At 55.7% G+C, this 15,728-nt stretch overlaps 1 protein-coding gene across 6 annotated transcripts in view; it reads left to right on the top strand.

Moving 5' to 3' along the window:
- Positions 1 to 15,728, top strand: part of TCF7 (transcription factor 7) — a 50,799-nt gene that overhangs the window by 33,078 nt on the left and 1,993 nt on the right. For 2 of the 6 annotated variants that reach the window (XM_065734878.1, XM_065734876.1), the window contains exons 4-10: positions 5,670 to 5,802; positions 7,012 to 7,102; positions 9,047 to 9,133; positions 10,738 to 10,848; positions 10,960 to 11,122; positions 11,473 to 11,580; positions 13,917 to 13,965. In XM_065734878.1, coding sequence (XP_065590950.1) covers positions 5,670 to 5,802; positions 7,012 to 7,102; positions 9,047 to 9,133; positions 10,738 to 10,848; positions 10,960 to 11,122; positions 11,473 to 11,580; positions 13,917 to 13,965 — 742 coding nt within the window. Of the gene's footprint in view, positions 1 to 5,669; positions 5,803 to 7,011; positions 7,103 to 9,046; positions 9,134 to 10,737; positions 10,849 to 10,959; positions 11,123 to 11,472; positions 11,581 to 13,916; positions 13,966 to 15,196; positions 15,270 to 15,728 lie in introns of all 6 variants that reach the window. The other 4 variants (XM_065734880.1, XM_065734879.1, XM_065734881.1 and 1 more) reach the window with 3 other exon arrangements.

Genomic DNA, 15,728 nt, shown 5'->3' with positions numbered 1-15,728 from the left:
ATGCAAATCCACCAAGCCCAGGTTTTAACGCAGCCGTGCACATGAAGAGATCAGAGAAGGACCCAAACGGGGGAGCGTGCTCTGGCGTGGGTCGGGGGCTGTCCAGAATCTGACTGGAAGATAAATGCCACGTTGGAATTAAAATGTTTGCTTCGCCCTGCACAGTAACGCTTGGTGGCTGTCAGAGGGAGAAGGGGCATTAAGCGTTAGGGGGACGAATTCCTTCTGTCTGGCATGCACACATAACATCACGTGATGCTCTAGCATGTAACGTATACATACGATGTAATATACATAACATGAGAGAGCATAACATTGAACATGACGTAGCATCACATGGCGGAACATAGCACAGCATAACATTTAACATACAGCATCACGTAGCATAACATACATTAGCATAGCATCACAGAAAGCAACGACATACAATCTCACATAAGCTCCAACATAACATAGAGCATAACACAGCATATAGCTTAATGCAGTGCAGCTCTGCACAACACAGCGTAGCACAACAGCGTGCAACACAACAGCCCAGCAGCACAGCACCCAGCACGAGGAGCTGGGCAGTGTGGTGACAGCAGCACAGCCACTCTCAGCACGGAGGGGCAGGTTTCAGCCCTCTGATCTTGGGGGAATTGAAACGCCTTCAATCACATCCGAGTTTTTTTTTGTGTGTGTGTGTGTGTGTTTTGTTTTCATCTCTTAATTCCCCTCTTTCAAGTAGATGTTTTTGTTTTTGCCTTGAAATGGAAAGGAAGCAAAGAGCCACACAGCTGCAGCCCTGCGGGAGAGCCCAGGGCACGGCTGCTGCATGGCTGGCACTCGGGGCCATGCATCCCCCTACTGGGGGTGCCCCCATCTGGCCCCATTTTGGGCACCACTGCAGCCCACGGACGCCTTTGGGTCCGGGTTTTGCCCATGGTTTGTCACATGTGGTTGTGCTGCACACCCCTCCCTCACCCCCCTTGGACATTGTCCTGATTAATTCTGGGTATTGATGCGACTGCTCACCTTCGAGAAGCTAAAGGAGGTCAGATGGTATCAGCACGGGGTCACGGCCGTGCCCTGGGCTCTGCAGCCATGGCAGGTTATCAGTAACACCGGCCCTGCAGCACCCGGCCCCCTCCGCAGAACCGCTGCGGGGAGCAGCACAATGGGGCCCTGTGGGGCCGTGTCCCAGGGCTGGAGGGGTTGGGAGTGGGGACCAGCTCTGGGCAGAGGTGTCCCCTCCCACATGGGGTGGCATCCTCAGGCAGCGATGCCACACGTTTGTTTTTTCGGGGGATTTCTCTGGTTTGGGGCAGAGCTGTATGCCCTCTGTCACCCCAAGAGCACTTTTAATTCTATTTTTCCATGCCTTTATTTTTTGTCGTGAAGAACCACCTACATCTTTCTCTTAGAAGATAAATACTTGAGAAGCGAAACGGCTCTTCCTGTGCCCGTAAACGGTGTAAAGCTCAGCCATTTCCCCCACAGGGCTGAACTTAAAAACAATAAACCTTGCCACTTAAAGCCAACAGCAGCAGCAGCTGCAGGACCTGGTGCTGAGCATCTGCAGTGATTCTGGGGAGCACGAGGCTCTCGTGCCAGCAGCACCAGGCCACATCCCAGATCTGCAACAAGCAAGTCACTGAGGCTTCTGAAATTATTGAAGTTATTTCCCTCTGTTTGTCCTTCTGCACTGAGCTCCTTTGTTGCTATTTGCGTGCAGAATTAATGGCTTTGAAGGAATCAAATGGATGCTCCCCTCCATGGGCCATGCAGGGCAAGGAGTGACTGCAAGCAGCAGTACAGACCGGGGGCTGAGCTGCTGGAGAATGACCTGCTGTCCTGGTGGCCAACTGTTGACCAGTTCACCAGTGGTTGACCATGAGCCAGCAGTGTGCCCTGGTGACCAAGAAGGCCGATGGTGCCCTGGGGTGCATAGCACAGAGCATGGCCAGCGGGTGAGGGAGGGTCTCCTCCCCTCTGCTCTGTCCTGGGAAGGGCACGTCTGGAGCACTGCACACAGAGCGGGGCTCCCCAGCTCCAGGCAGATGGGAACTGCTGGGGAGAGCCCAGGGACTCTCAAGTGGGGGTTGGACTGGGGGCTGTGCAGAGGTCCCCTCCTGCCCCCATGGTTCTGTGATGCTGTGTGTGCCATGAGATGGGGATGGGGTCGGGGCAGCTCCCATGAGTGCCCATCCCCACGGGGCAGTGTGGCCCTGCTGACTCCGGAGCTGCTGTGGGGTGAGGGCAGTGCCGACGTGGGTGGCTCTAACTTTCCCTTCTTCCTTTCTACTGCAGCAGTGGCAAGGCAATGTGTCTGCAGCAAAAGTGAGAAAAGAGAAACAGCACTGTGAGGGGAAAGGAGCAGCTGCTGCTGGGCCCGGCGCGTGCAGAGGTGTTGAGGTTTCATTGCAGCACGTGCTGGTGTGGCCCTGCAGGGAAGCAGGGGCTGCGTTAGGTTTATTCACATTGCCCCAAAGTGGGAGGTTTGCTCAGGATGCAGAGGTGCCCTGAAGCTTTGCAGAGCTCTCCAGGTCTCATCCCCAAAGTGCAACCCTGAGTCCCCCATCAATGATGCCACCCTGCAGGATGCTCCCGGCCCCTGTTTGCTGATTTGAGTGGATGTTTGGATAGGGAGCAGGAGGCATAGCTGGTACAGAGCAGCTCCCGCAGCGATGCTGGCTCGCAGCAGCCTGCCCTGCCACCTCTGTCTCTGCGGCACAGTGACTAATTCTGCAGAGAAAAGGAATGAATTCCTCATTGAATCAGCAGCAGCGAGCTCCGTAGGTTTTGTTTTTCGTAGCCGACGTGTAGACTCATCTCTCTCTCTGAGAAGTGACGTTGAGGGCAGCGCACGGGGCTGACTCCTGGCTGCTCCCCCTGACGCTTTGCTGCGAGCGGTTTCCTGGTGCTGATGCACACAGCTGGGGATGCCCAGACCCCGGTGCACCCCCTCCTGCCCGCCCCACGCCGCACAGCTTTGTCATTTCACTCTTTTTGGGGCCAGCAGTGTGGGACTGTTTGAAAGTGCTGGGAGTGATCTGGCCCCGCTGTGGCTCCGCTCCCCACCGGCGCTGCAAACCACAGTGCTCCGGGTGCTGCGCTGCGGGGTCGGGTCTGCACTGCCAGCTGGGTGAGGGGGCACTGCGGGGGGGTTACAGGGCTGCCCCCTCCCACAGCTCCCAAAGTGTATGGGGACCCCAGTATGAACAACGTCCCCTGTGCACACTGTGTGCATAGGGCGCCTTGTGTATATGTGGTCCCCTGTGTGCATGGGTCCCCTCGTTACATTGGGTCTCTTAAGAGGCCCCGCTGTGCATGGGGTCCACAGTCTCCCTTGTCTCTCAGGTCCCCTTTGTGTAAGGGTTCCCCATGCCTGTGGGGTTCCCTGTGAGACTTGCCTGCTCAGTGGGAGACCACCAAAGTCCATCCAGAGCTCTTCACTCCTTGGGCACCACGTGGTGGGGGGCATTGGGGTCGCACTGCTTTGGTTTAGTTCTGATTTCTGAGTTCTGATCTTCTACCCCAAAATTAACTCCAAATCTCACCCAGTGGTGACCCTGGAGCAGCACTGGCTGGGTGCTGGAATGCTTGCAGCTGTAGTAAGGAGTGCTTTACCCATCACTTCTTTCTTAAAAAATCCTTTTCTTCTCCTAAACTAATCCAAGCAGAAAACCATCTCTGTATTTTTTCTAATATTTTCACAGCCAAACCCAATATTCTTGATATTTTAGCCCACAACATTTCTTAGTTTTGACCATTTCACACTAATTCTGGGTTTTAACCATACAGTCATACAATCACAGCTTGGTTTGGGTTGGAAAGGACCTCTAAAGGCCACGTGGTCCCACTCCCCACAGTGAGCAGGGACACCCACAGCTCAATGCTCAGAGCCCCACAGCCTGACCTGTGCTGTCTGCAGGGATGGGGACCTACCCCTCTCCGTGCAGCCTGTGCCAGTGCCTCACCACCCTCAGTGTAACAAACATCTTCTAAATCTCCCCTCTTCTGGTCGGAAACCATTTCCCATTTGATCTCTGCTGCATTTTTCTGGGATTAGCTCCGAACTTGGAGCTCTTGCAAGGCAGCAGAGTGCTTGCTCTTGGTGTGCTGTGGTGAGATATCTCCATCTTCAACAATGAGTCAAAACACCTGCTGCCATGAGGTGCTTTCCAGAAAACTTCTGATTACAATGTACCACCATTTGTCTAATGAAAAAGCTGCATTTCATTAAAAAAAAAAGATGAATTTGGCATAGTTCTGCTCAGCCAGAAGTGAGTTCCTCCACTCACCTCGAGCCTCCATCACAATCAGACATCTGTGTGTGAATGGTGAGGTCTCCTCATTTTGCCTTGCCAGCAATTAGTCCCTTAACAATTAGCACAGCTGCATTGTCTCCTTGCTCATCAGATACTGAAACTGCTTTTCTGCTGCCAGGTGGGAGCTTCCTCCTCACAGCCTTTCCTCTTCGTGTTCAGCATCCCACCAGGGCAGTGGGCAGCAGCTCCATGGCTGCACGGTGCTGGGTGCGTGGGGAGCTGGGGCACTGGGTCCTGGTGGTACCATAGGGACATGGTGGCACCTCAGGACCAGGTGTCTTGAGCTGGGAGGGGGCACGGTCCCTGCTGTGTCCCGGCACACATAGAGAACATGCACCTGGTTCACATCAGGAGTTTGGTTTCTCACCTATTCTTGAATACCTCCAAACCTGCAGCCTCTTGATTTTCATATGCACAAGCAAAGTCAAATGGAGGACAGCATCCCCATCCTTCCCATTGCAGGGTTCCTCCTTGGAGCTTGCGGGGCTTCACGCTGCTCTGTCTGAGCAAAATCATGACCCAAGTGAAAGGGAGCAGTGAATCAACCCAGAGGTCTGAGATGAGCTGTCAGAAAGCAGTGGCGGTGCTCTGGAGGTGCCCCAATGGGACAACAGCTGAGCCAAGCAGCTGCCAGCCAACTCTTGTCTCCCCCCATTGCAGTTCTGCCACTCCTGGTTCTCCTTTTGGAGTTATCTGGGACAAATGTTACTGCCATGGCACAGGGGGGAAGGCAGTGTGGGTTTAAAGGCAATCCTGGGTGAAGCTGGGCATGCAGGGAGCAGGGCAGGGTGCACACATGGGCACAGCTGTGTGTACAGGTGTGTGCACAGATGTGTGCATAGAGGTGTGCATGGATAAGTGTGCCCATGGGTGTGTGCCCAGACACATGTACGTGGACATACACGTGGGTGTGTGCATGGATACATGCATGGCTTTGCACACAAGTGTGTGCACAGGTGTGTGCATACGGTGCTGCAAAGCCCCGAGCACAACTCTCAGAGTGAATGTGCAGGATGTGAAAGTCCGGCTTCAACCAAAGCAGCACAAGGGACTGTGTGTGTGTGTGTGTGTGTGTGTGGGCAGCAGATAACAGGAGCAGTGCACTGGGTAACATGCTGTCAGCATTCATCTGGGGATAAATGATACTGGAAATGAATTAGAGAAAAAATAACAATTCTTCTGGACTTTGACAGCTTTGTGTTATTCGGGCTGATCTGCCATCACCGACAGCTGTTGTTGCTGCTTCATGTGGGGCATTTCTTGCAGGATGTGTCGAAGCAGAGAAGGGCAGTGGCTGCTGCAGCCCTCCTTCCAGCAGCACAGCCCAGCCCTGAGCCCCCTCCTCCCTTCTCTTTGCAGTCCAACAAAGTTCCCGTCGTGCAGCCGTCCCATGGAGTGCACCCGCTCACCCCACTCATCCCCTACAGCAACGACCACTTCAGCCACGGTTCCCACTCGCCCCACCTGCCTGCCGACATCAGCCAGAAGCAAGGTAACCCCAAATCCCTCTGTTTTGGGGAGCAGAGTGCCGGGCACTGCTCGGGCAGGGCTGACACCGCAGTGGGAGTTCGGCCACAGCAGCCACGCGAGCCGAGAGCCGGAGCAGAGCCTGCGGGGTGATGTGTGAGAGTCAGCCAGAAAATGGAAAGTCATCTTTCCTTTGACTCATACCCAAAGTGCTGCCAGGTTGTCATTTTGAGAAAAGAAATGCTTGAAACAGGAAATATTTTGACTAAATAGGATCGGTGTCTGAGTGCTGGGTGGACCTGTGCGTGTCCGGCACGCGCCAACCCCGGTGGGGCTGCAGAGGGAAGTACAGCACATGTAGGTCAAACCCGAGCTGTGCACATGGGAACTCATCCCCCACCACCTCTCCTTGTGGGCTGCAGGCTGAGAGTGAAATCAGACCTTGCTCAGCCTGCTGTCAGCACAGCAGAATCCCTGCAGATCTGTTTGAATCCCTCAGATGTTTGCAGAGAGCTGGTCTGGGTTTCAGGTGGGACTGAGCATGTTCACAGCAATGGGTCAGTGTGTCTTGGAGGGGTGTGGAGCTCAGCAGAGCCCACAGTGCTGCTGGGTCTGACATCCCAGTGCCATAAACTCATCTATTAGCAATTTGCTCAGCAAGCTGCAGATTTCAGCACCTGGAAAGGCAGCGTGCAGGTTTCCAGGTTAGAGGAGCCAGAGATCCCACAGGTGGGAGAGGTCTGCAGGTTTGGGCTTTGTTTCTCACTGGGCCACCCAACCGAGCGCTGCTGTGGGTAAATTCTCACACTGTCACATCTTCCCTTTGGTTCAGTTATATATCAACTTCAGTGAGCACCTCCTGAGATATTTGAAATCCAGTGATGTTATTCCTAAATCCTGAGAATATCCCAGATCTCCGGGTCTGCACTCTGCTGCAGCTCCTCACCCATGCAGTGAATGCCCCCAGAGCAGGGCAGAGAGCAAAAACACCGAACTGTGAAGCATTCCTGCTTCTCCTGGGCTGGGTGAGCTGGTGGTGATGCTGCTGGAGCATCCGCCAACAGAGGAGCCCCAGTGGAGCATCCCCACTGGTTGCTTCTGGGCTCGATGGGCTGTGGGCTGTGGAAACAGCATTGCATTTCCATGTGCATTCCCCACTGCCCACAGGAGCAGATGGGGCTGGGAGGGCTCATGTCAGCACTGCCTCCATCTCACTCCTCCTCCCTTCTCCCAGCAGTGCACCGGCCTTCCCAGACCTCTGACATCCCCGGCTTCTACCCGCTCCCCCCGGCTGGGGTCGGCCAGATCACGCCCTCCATGGGATGGTGAGTGCAGGGACGCGTGGGGTCGGCTCTGAGACCCCCACTGCATCCCCTCCACGTGCTGAGCAATGGGGTGGGGCTTCGCTCCGAGTGGGGTGGGGGATTGTGAGGTCGCAGGGAGGCTGTGCTATGGCTCTGTGTGCAACTGGGGTGGTGCTGCCTCCTCCTGCATGGGCACAGAGCGGGCAGCTCCGTGCAGCTGGTGATGGAGGGTGCCATGGGGACATCAGGTTGGATGTCAGGAACCGTTTCTTTGGAAGAGCGATCAGGTGCTGACGGGGGAGTCACCGTCCTGGAGGTGTCCCAGAGCCGTGGCACCTAGGGGCACGGTGGGTGGGGTGGGGTTGGGTTTGGGGATCCGAGAGGTCTTTTCCAACCTGAATGATCCTATGGTTCTGGAGACGTCCAGGTGTGAACGCGTGTTGCCAAACTGCCAGACGTGCAAACACAAAGTGAAATATTATTTTTTTGCTTTTTGGTTGGCTTATGGAGTTTGCATTCCAGTCATTTAACCACAAGGAAACAGAGGCTGAGGCTTCTGATACAGAGCTCAGCTTCAAAGAGATGGCATTTTGCTTTCTGTGCTAAATGTGCTCCTCTCGGGCGATGACTTAACGCCTCACACGATGTGATTCATCCTCAGGAGGAGCAGGCACTGCCATGAGTGTGCTGTAGGAAGCATGCACGTGGCCAGGGTGAGGCAGGAGCCCGTGTCCCCACAGGGTCGGGTGCTGAGGACATGGCAGCTGCAGCAGGAGCTGCTCTCTGGCAGCACGCGCTGTGCCCGGCGCCCTGCAGCAGGCGTGCTGGGAAGCAGCACAGGGCAGCCAGCCTGGTGGAGCAGCACGCCCTCGTGTGCTGTTTGGAAGAGCTTTTCCCCTTTTGCCTGCCCAACATTCATGGAGAGAGCCCCAAAGTGCTCAGAGCCAGGGCTGAGATGGGGACAGGAGGGAAGCACACACAGCCAGCAGCTTCTCCTTTGCTCCCAGCGGGGACAGTAGCCCGGTGACAGTCTGCTGGGGACAGTGGGATGCGGGCAAGCTGCTCTGCCCCATACATCACTCCATTTTCCAAGCACCACTCCCACCACTGGGGCATCATCTTTGCAGAGCAGAAACCCCACAAAGCCCCTGTGCGATGCATTGGGGCCGTGGTTACAACACAGCCCGTGGTACCTGGAGGCTTTGGGTTCTTGGGGCTGGAAGGAGCTGGTGCCATTTGTAGGGCAGTGCTGTGTGTCGCAGCAGAGCAGCATCGGTGCAGCTGCTCTTTGGGGTTCAGTGCTTTGGGCTTTGGCCATCCCGTCTCGCCCTCCCCAGGCGTCTGGGTTTCCACGTGCGGTTTTGGGCTGGGAGCATCTCCTGGCAGCCCGACAGAGCAAACCGAGGTGTGTTGGAGCCATCTCCATATGAAAACGTGGGGGCTTTCCCGTGCTGAGAGCAACCAGGAACTTCCTTCAGGTTTATTTGACTATCTCCAAAACAATTCCCAGCTCCGGGTTTGGTGCGTGCCCGGTTCCCACTACAGAACAACTTTAAAAAGAAGCTCAGGACCTGGCTTTGGGTGTGTTTGCAAACAAGAGGCAAACTTCTGTGGGCAGTGTGGGGCGGAGGAGCTGCATCCCCCCAGGGCCAGCAGACAGGCACTGAGCAGCCTTCAGCTTTTGGGCCAAACAGTGTTTTCTTATTTTTCAAGCCATTTCTTCTGTGCAATAGCAGTATCTCTGATCTCTTGTGCCCACCTCCATGTTCAGCACCGTAACAGAATACCAGATAGATTCTCAGGGCAGGGGCGGAGGGCGGTCAGGTGTGGATCCCTGAGCAAACCTCAAACCCCACAGTGCCCCCTCCGGCACCCCACTGCTGCAAGCCCCGCTAGCGAAGGGGGTCTTTAGGAAACAGCCACGCAGCTGTGGGTACTTGATAGACTCTTTCTTCCTGATCCCAGGCAGAGCCAGTCTGTCTATCCGCTCCCGTCATGTGGATTTAGACAGCCGTATTCGTCAGCGCTTTCTGCTGGGGCTTCTTTCTCCAGGTGAGTATGTGGGGCCAGGAGCGCCCGCAGCTTGCAGTGTGTGCGGGAGCAGCTTGCAGCCCAGCGAGTCGGGGCAGTGCCCGGATGCCTCCAGGAGCAGTGAGCGGCCAGGGAGGATGCCCAGCGACTGGGCTGTCATCAGCACAGGTCAAAAAAGCAAAGCCAGAGAGCTCTGCCTTCAGCACAGCACTGGAAAAAGGGGTGAAGCCCCTTGTCTCTGACCGTGGTGTTGGATGCACCGCTGAGTTTTGTTTTGCGCAGAGCGGTGCATTTTCCTCGGGTTCAGCCTTAGAAGCAGGACAGGTTGCTGGCATCACATCCAAACGAGCCTGAGGTCTGCAGCTGACACACGGCCCGTGCCTGCCCCGTGCTGCCCTGTGCCTGCTCCAGCCCCTCGTGGGGTCGGGGGCTGCTTTGTGCTCCTGCAGCATCGCCAGCCCTGAGCAGCAATCCTGCACCGTCTGCATCTCTGCTGCTCTGTTCTCCGTAGTTTGTCTGCTTTGTGGTTACGTGTACCCCAGCCCCACTGACGTCCCAGGGAGCAGAACACATCCCCATAGCTGGGAATCTCGGAGCCTGGTACCTCGGGGTGTGCTGGTGGGCAGGGCAGCACTGTGCCCCTGCTCCAGCTGCTCCCGCACCAGCTTTGCTTCTGCTTCGTGTTGTCCTGAAGTTAGCAAAGGCTTCCCACGAGAGAGCAAGCCCTCTGTCCATGCAGACCCTCATCCACGCAGACCTCCATCTGTGCAGAGGGGCAGGAGGGTGCTGCCAGCCCACCTCGTTCTCAGGGCACCACTTCTTGCAGCCCCAAAGGCGCAGGGCAGGGATGTGCTGACGGTTCCCTTTGGGGCCCCCCAGCCCCCAGCTGTGGCACAGGGGTTCCTGCTCCCATGGGGCTGGGTTTTGCAGTGCTGCTGCAGACAGGCAGTACACCTGGCCAGATAAGGATCAGACTGTGCTGGTGGATTAAATTAAACAGCTTTTCTTTCTGTGCCAGCATATCTAACGAGCAGTTCACCTCCCATGGGCAATTCTGCCCTCTCGAGCTGCAGTCAGAGCGTGGCAAGCCTGGCAGAGCTGGCGGCTCTGGCTTTACCCTTGGCAGCTCCAGGGAGCTAATGAGGCCTGAAAGGCAGCGAGACCTCTGATGATCTCATCCTGTGTTGGTGGAGAGCATTGCTCGGGCAAGGTGCACCTCCTAGAGTTACAGTTAGTTCATGTTCAGACTTATGCTTTTTCTGTGGGGTGGTCCTAATCTCTCAAATCCAAACGTTGGGTTGAGTTTGTTGTTTTCTTCCTACAGCGCTAATAAGATATTGCAACAACAGAGATCTGAGTGTCTGAAACGCAGGTTGAAAGTGCCCTTGATCTGGGCCCTGCTGGCAGGGCACCGGGGAGCAGCACCGTGGCAGAGCTGGGAACAAACAAACTGATGCCAAAACCCCACTCCCGTCCTACGCAGCCCCCCTGGGTCCGTTCTGCCCTGGTTCTGCTTTCTGTGCCCTCTGCTTTGCCATCTGCTTCCGCCACTCCGGACAGCCACCAAGGGACGGCCCCCAGCACCCACTGCCCCACGAGTGCAGCTCACCCCGTCTCCATTGCAGGTTCACTCACCCGCTGATGCTGGGCTCTGGCATGCACACCACCGGCATCCCGCACCCCGCCATCGTGCCCCACTCTGGCAAGCAGGAGATGGAGCACTACGACCGCAACATGTGAGTTCGGGTCAGGGCTCCTGATCCGTGCTATTGCCACGGTGTGCCTTGGCTGATGCTGAGCGACACTGAGTGGCTCTGGCATTGACTGCTCCTTTTGTCCCCACCAAGGAAACCTCAGCCAGAACCAAAGAGAGAGAAGGAAGCCAAGAAGCCCACTATCAAGAAGCCCCTGAATGCTTTCATGTTGTATATGAAAGAGATGCGGGCAAAGGTCATTGCTGAATGCACGCTGAAGGAGAGCGCGGCCATCAACCAGATCCTGGGAAGGAGGGTAAGGGCAGGAGGGGGTCCCTGGGGGCCTTGAGGATGGGGGGGATGTGCAGACACCTCCGGACATGAGGGGAGCTGGGGAGAGCTTGAGATCTTGGGTTTTTTGGAGGCACTGCTCATCCTCAGGCTGTGAGCAGCGGGCAGGGAGCCCCAAAAGTGGGAGAAAAGGGAAATCTTGCACCCCAGCAGCAATGCCGTGGCTGCAGGGTGCCCTACAAGACCTGTAGCAGCTGCAGCACGCCGTCCCCATCCCCTGCACCTGCACTGGGATGCTCTCCCTGCACAGCCTGCAGTGCAGTGTCCCCGTGGCAGAGCAGGGCAGTGAGCTCAGCACTGTGCTTGTCCCCGCAGTGGCATGCGCTGTCCCGGGAGGAGCAGGCCAAGTACTACGAGCTGGCACGCAAGGAACGGCAGCTCCACATGCAGCTCTACCCCGGCTGGTCCGCGAGGGACAACTACGTGAGTGCTGCTGCAGCTTGCACCCCAAACACGTGGCCCCAAAATGACCCATGGGGGGGTGGGAGGGGGGGGAAGAAATGGGTGCTGGTTGTCCCTGGTAATGCTGCTCGGGAGGGGATGGTTTGTGTAGTTATAAGCATTTTGGCATTGGTTTGAACACCGCTTCGGCTGCTCCTCACGGCACATCTGTGGCACGATGATGTAACTCTGGTCGTGTGCAGGGTTTTGTTGCTTAGTGCCCAAGGAAACAGAAGCAGAAAAAGAGAGCTTTTAAGCGATATGAATGATGTTTGGAAAGCTCCATCTGTGGACAGGAGCATAATAATCGTGGAAAACAAGGTTTAAAAATGCAAAACAGGAGAAGAGAAGCTGCTTTGCATGAGATGAGGGCTGAGCTCAGCCTCAGTCAGCTCTGGGACCCCACGTAGGGCTGCATCCCCCAGCAGTGATGCTGTGCCCCAGCCCTGGGGTCCCTGTGCTGCCCTGCAGGGTGACGGTCACCAAGCCACCGCCTGTCCTGCTGGACGTTGGTCCCACTGAGCATAAGGAAACCAAGCACACCACGTTCAAAGTATTCAAATGGAGCTGGAGCAAATGCAGACAGCAGCACTGCTTGCTCTGCCAGTTTGCGAGCTGGCCACAGCTCCTTGGAGAGGCTGATTCCCAAGTAAGGATGCTGTTGGGAATGTTAAAAATCCAGATTCAAAAGGGGAGAAAAAGGAAAGTTCCCATAGCAGGCAGAGAGGGACAGCACAGCGAGGTGTGTTCTCCGTGCCACATCCCGTTTCGAGGTGCAGGGCTCACCAGTGGAGCACTGAAAAGTCAGGGTGAAGAGAATTCATTTCCTCTTTGCTATGTTAATAGTTGAACAGCAAAGCGATAAGCAAGCTTCCAGTGCTGCAGAAGCATGGGATGCAGCCTTTCCTAGTGGCTTTCTCAACTGTTTTGATCTCACATGCAAACAGCCCTGCCTAATGCGCTCGTTGGAGACCTGAGGCAGGGTGCAGGAGGCTGTCGGATGTCTGCTCGTCGCTGGGCTCTGCTGTTCCTTCCAGGGCTCCTTGAGTTCCCTCTCAGCCACATCCTCTGTCTTGGATCTGTGCTTGGAGCTCTCCTTCAAGCACTGTTCAGAAAGCCCTGAATCCTTCAAGACGTCCTCAAATAGACAGAAATCACAATCAGTAATGTCCTTATGTAGGCATGATGATTAGCAATAAGTAAATTGCTGGGAGCTCGGCTGCCACGTGCAGTTTTACTGGATTGGAGCTGGCTGAGACCTGGGATGCCCATGGAGAATCCGGGGCAGCACCCAAGGATGCTCCTCTGGACATCCCTGGAGGGAAGCAGCAGTGCTGAGAGCTGGGCATCCTCCAAGCCAAGTACATCCTCCATGGAAATCCCATCCCTCCTGCCTCTCTCCTCTTGGGAAGCACCAGGAGTTCTCCCTTCCCAGCCAGTAGCACCCAGGCTCGGAGCACAGCAGCTCTCGCTCCAGCACTCACGAGCAGCTGCTCCGAGTCGTGGTCACTGCAGGAGCTGCTGTTCTCTCTGGAGCCCTGGTGAGGAGGAAGAGGAGGAATGTAGGTCACCTCCTCCGCACGTGACTCGGTGATTAGGCAGGAAATAGAGTCGCTCCCACACCGAAGAAATGCTCACCGCAGAGCAGAGCTTTCCACCTTCACTCAAACCACAAGAAGTCACACCAAAAGACAGAGGGCAGAGGAGTCCTGTGAGCTGTGCTCCCCACGTCGGCCAGATTTGCCCCAGCCCCTCTGTACTCTCCTTCCTGAGGTCACTGGGGAGGGAAATCTGGGGGTAGAGAGATGGGTATCTTGTAAAAGTGCCCAGGGATTTGTGAAGCTTTCCCACGTGACATCAGGGTGCTCCTCCTGGTGATGACACGCAGTGGGGATCACAGTTCTGAGGTGGAACCTCCTGCAGTGCTTTGAACAGTGGGAGAGCCGGGTGATGTTCAGACCAATGTCCTGCAAGGGGGAGCCGGTGTGCAACTGCATCCATTGCAGCTCTCTCCTGCAACTTCTTAGGCAGGCTGCAGTATAAATGGGGGCCTCAGCTGGGGGAGGAAAGCTGAGGAGGCAGTGGGGTGAAGCAGAGATGTGGCTCCAACTCTGAGCTCCCGCAGATGTGCAGATCTCTTGGATGAGCCCTAATGCCTGCGGTGCTGGATGTGGGGACGCTCACCCTGGTGGTGGCTTTGGGACTTCCCTGGCTGTGTGAGCCCAGGCCGGCCCTGCCCAGGCTACAGCAGCTGTGCCCAAGGCCTCATCCATCCCCAGCCCTGGGAGCACTGATGGGCTTTTCCTTGGCTTTCCTAGGGGAAAAAGAAGAGACGGACACGGGAAAAGCAGCAGGACTCCAACTCAGGTAAACCCTGCGGTGCTGAGCCACACGGCCCTCGGTGGCAGTCACTTTGGTTTTGTGCAGAGTGGATGATCCCACGCAGTTGTTGTGTTCTACCACATTTTGCCACGTTTTCCTTTATTCTCCAATGAAATATGCATTTCTTGAGACAGAAAATCAGCATTTCTGTGAGGTTTCTCATAGATAGCTTGAATTAGAATGCGAGTAGCTCATGGAAACTGAAAAGATGAGATATTGGCAAGTGCTTATCTGCTTGTGTTTGAGTAATGGGGCAGAGCATCCAGGTGAGTTCCCCCTGCAGACTGCCCCGGCCATCCCTTCACTGTGACCTGGGACCATCCCTGGCTGTGCTGCTGGCATTGCTGTGATGACACGGGCACACAGAGGAGCTCTGCAGCTCTGCTGATCTCATTAATCGTTGTAGGATGCCCAATTTGAGTTGTCCATAAAAAGCAGTTCCAAAAATGTGACCCAGTGATGGCTTCCGTTTAGTTATAATGCTGTTGGTGGCATTCAGTGCCTAGGATGTTGAGGTATCCATACAGACATACAGCTCATGAGTGTGACAGAAAAATACTGATTCCACCCCCTGTGGATGGGAGTACTGCTTGATGGTGCCCAGCAGCACCCGCTGCTGCTGGCTGGTGGGCCAGGAGAGCCCAGGCAGGAAGGTGCCCTTCTCCAGTGCTGCAATAGGGTTGGAAAAGCAGCATGTGTCTGAAGGCAAACCCTTCTGTTTGGGGCAGAGCCATGCAGCTGGGGCTGCTCTCTGTGCTGCCACCTCCGCTTTCCAGTGCTTCTGCAACGTTTCCTCTCTTCTCTCCTGCTCGCTGGCACATGGTTGGGCACTGCAGGGTGCAGGTAAGGAGTGCTGCAGGCAGCAGCTCTGTCACCTGCCAGCTTTCCCAGCCTTAAGGAGCGTAGAGGTGTCACAAAAAGATGTGAATTCCCTGGTAGTGCCCGTGCGTCCTGCAGCCGAGCTGGGTGCTGCTTCCCAACCCCCCTCCCCCCACTGCAATCACTGGTTTTTATATTTTTTTTTCCTAACAATCACTTTTTTTACAGGAGAAATGGTGCCACCACCATTGTGTTGCAGAAACAAAACTTGGGATTGTAGTCTGTTAGTGGTGTGTTAAGCGGCTGAAATGATGTTGCCTCTTTTCTTCCTCCTGCTCCTCCTCCTCTTTGTGCCTCTGCCTTGCCCATTCTCCGCCACGCATGCTTCTGTGTTCAGATCCTGCCTCTCCTAAGAAATGCAGAGCTCGCTTTGGCCTCAACCAACAAACGGACTGGTGCGGCCCGTGCAGGTGTGTATCAGCATCTCCACCCCGTGGGGTTCTGGGCTGTGGGTCTGGCTCTGCTCTCTGCTCCTCCCCACCCCAGGGACGCTCCTGCGGGGCTCTCTCTGCACACCCACAGTGGTCCCTGAGCATCCGTGGTGTTCAGAGCTGATTTCCAGGTCCACCTCTGTGACAGTGCTGTGGGGCTTTTCTCCCGTTTACAAACACCCCTCCAGGGGCGGTTGTGGGCAGTGAAGGTCTTCCCTAATTTTCCTGAGGCTGTTTATTTTGAGATGCACCCCGTTGGTTTGCAGCACCCAGCACGGGGTGGGAAAACCCCAACCGGTGAGCTGGATTGCAGACGTCCCACACCTCAGGCTCCCAGGGCATGACCCCACAATGAATGTGCTTATTGCAGCTTGAAGCCAGGGGAGTCACTGAGCCCATCCAGATGTGAATCCCGGAGCAGATTCCCAGCAGTGCTGG

The sequence above is a fragment of the Cyrtonyx montezumae genome, unplaced genomic scaffold (genome assembly GCF_038088225.1).
Source record: "Cyrtonyx montezumae isolate F1298 unplaced genomic scaffold, pur_monq_1.0 scaffold_18, whole genome shotgun sequence".
Classification (NCBI taxonomy): domain Eukaryota; kingdom Metazoa; phylum Chordata; class Aves; order Galliformes; family Odontophoridae; genus Cyrtonyx; species Cyrtonyx montezumae.
Note: the sequence above shows the minus strand (reverse complement) of the source record. Positions and strands in the feature narration are given on the sequence as shown.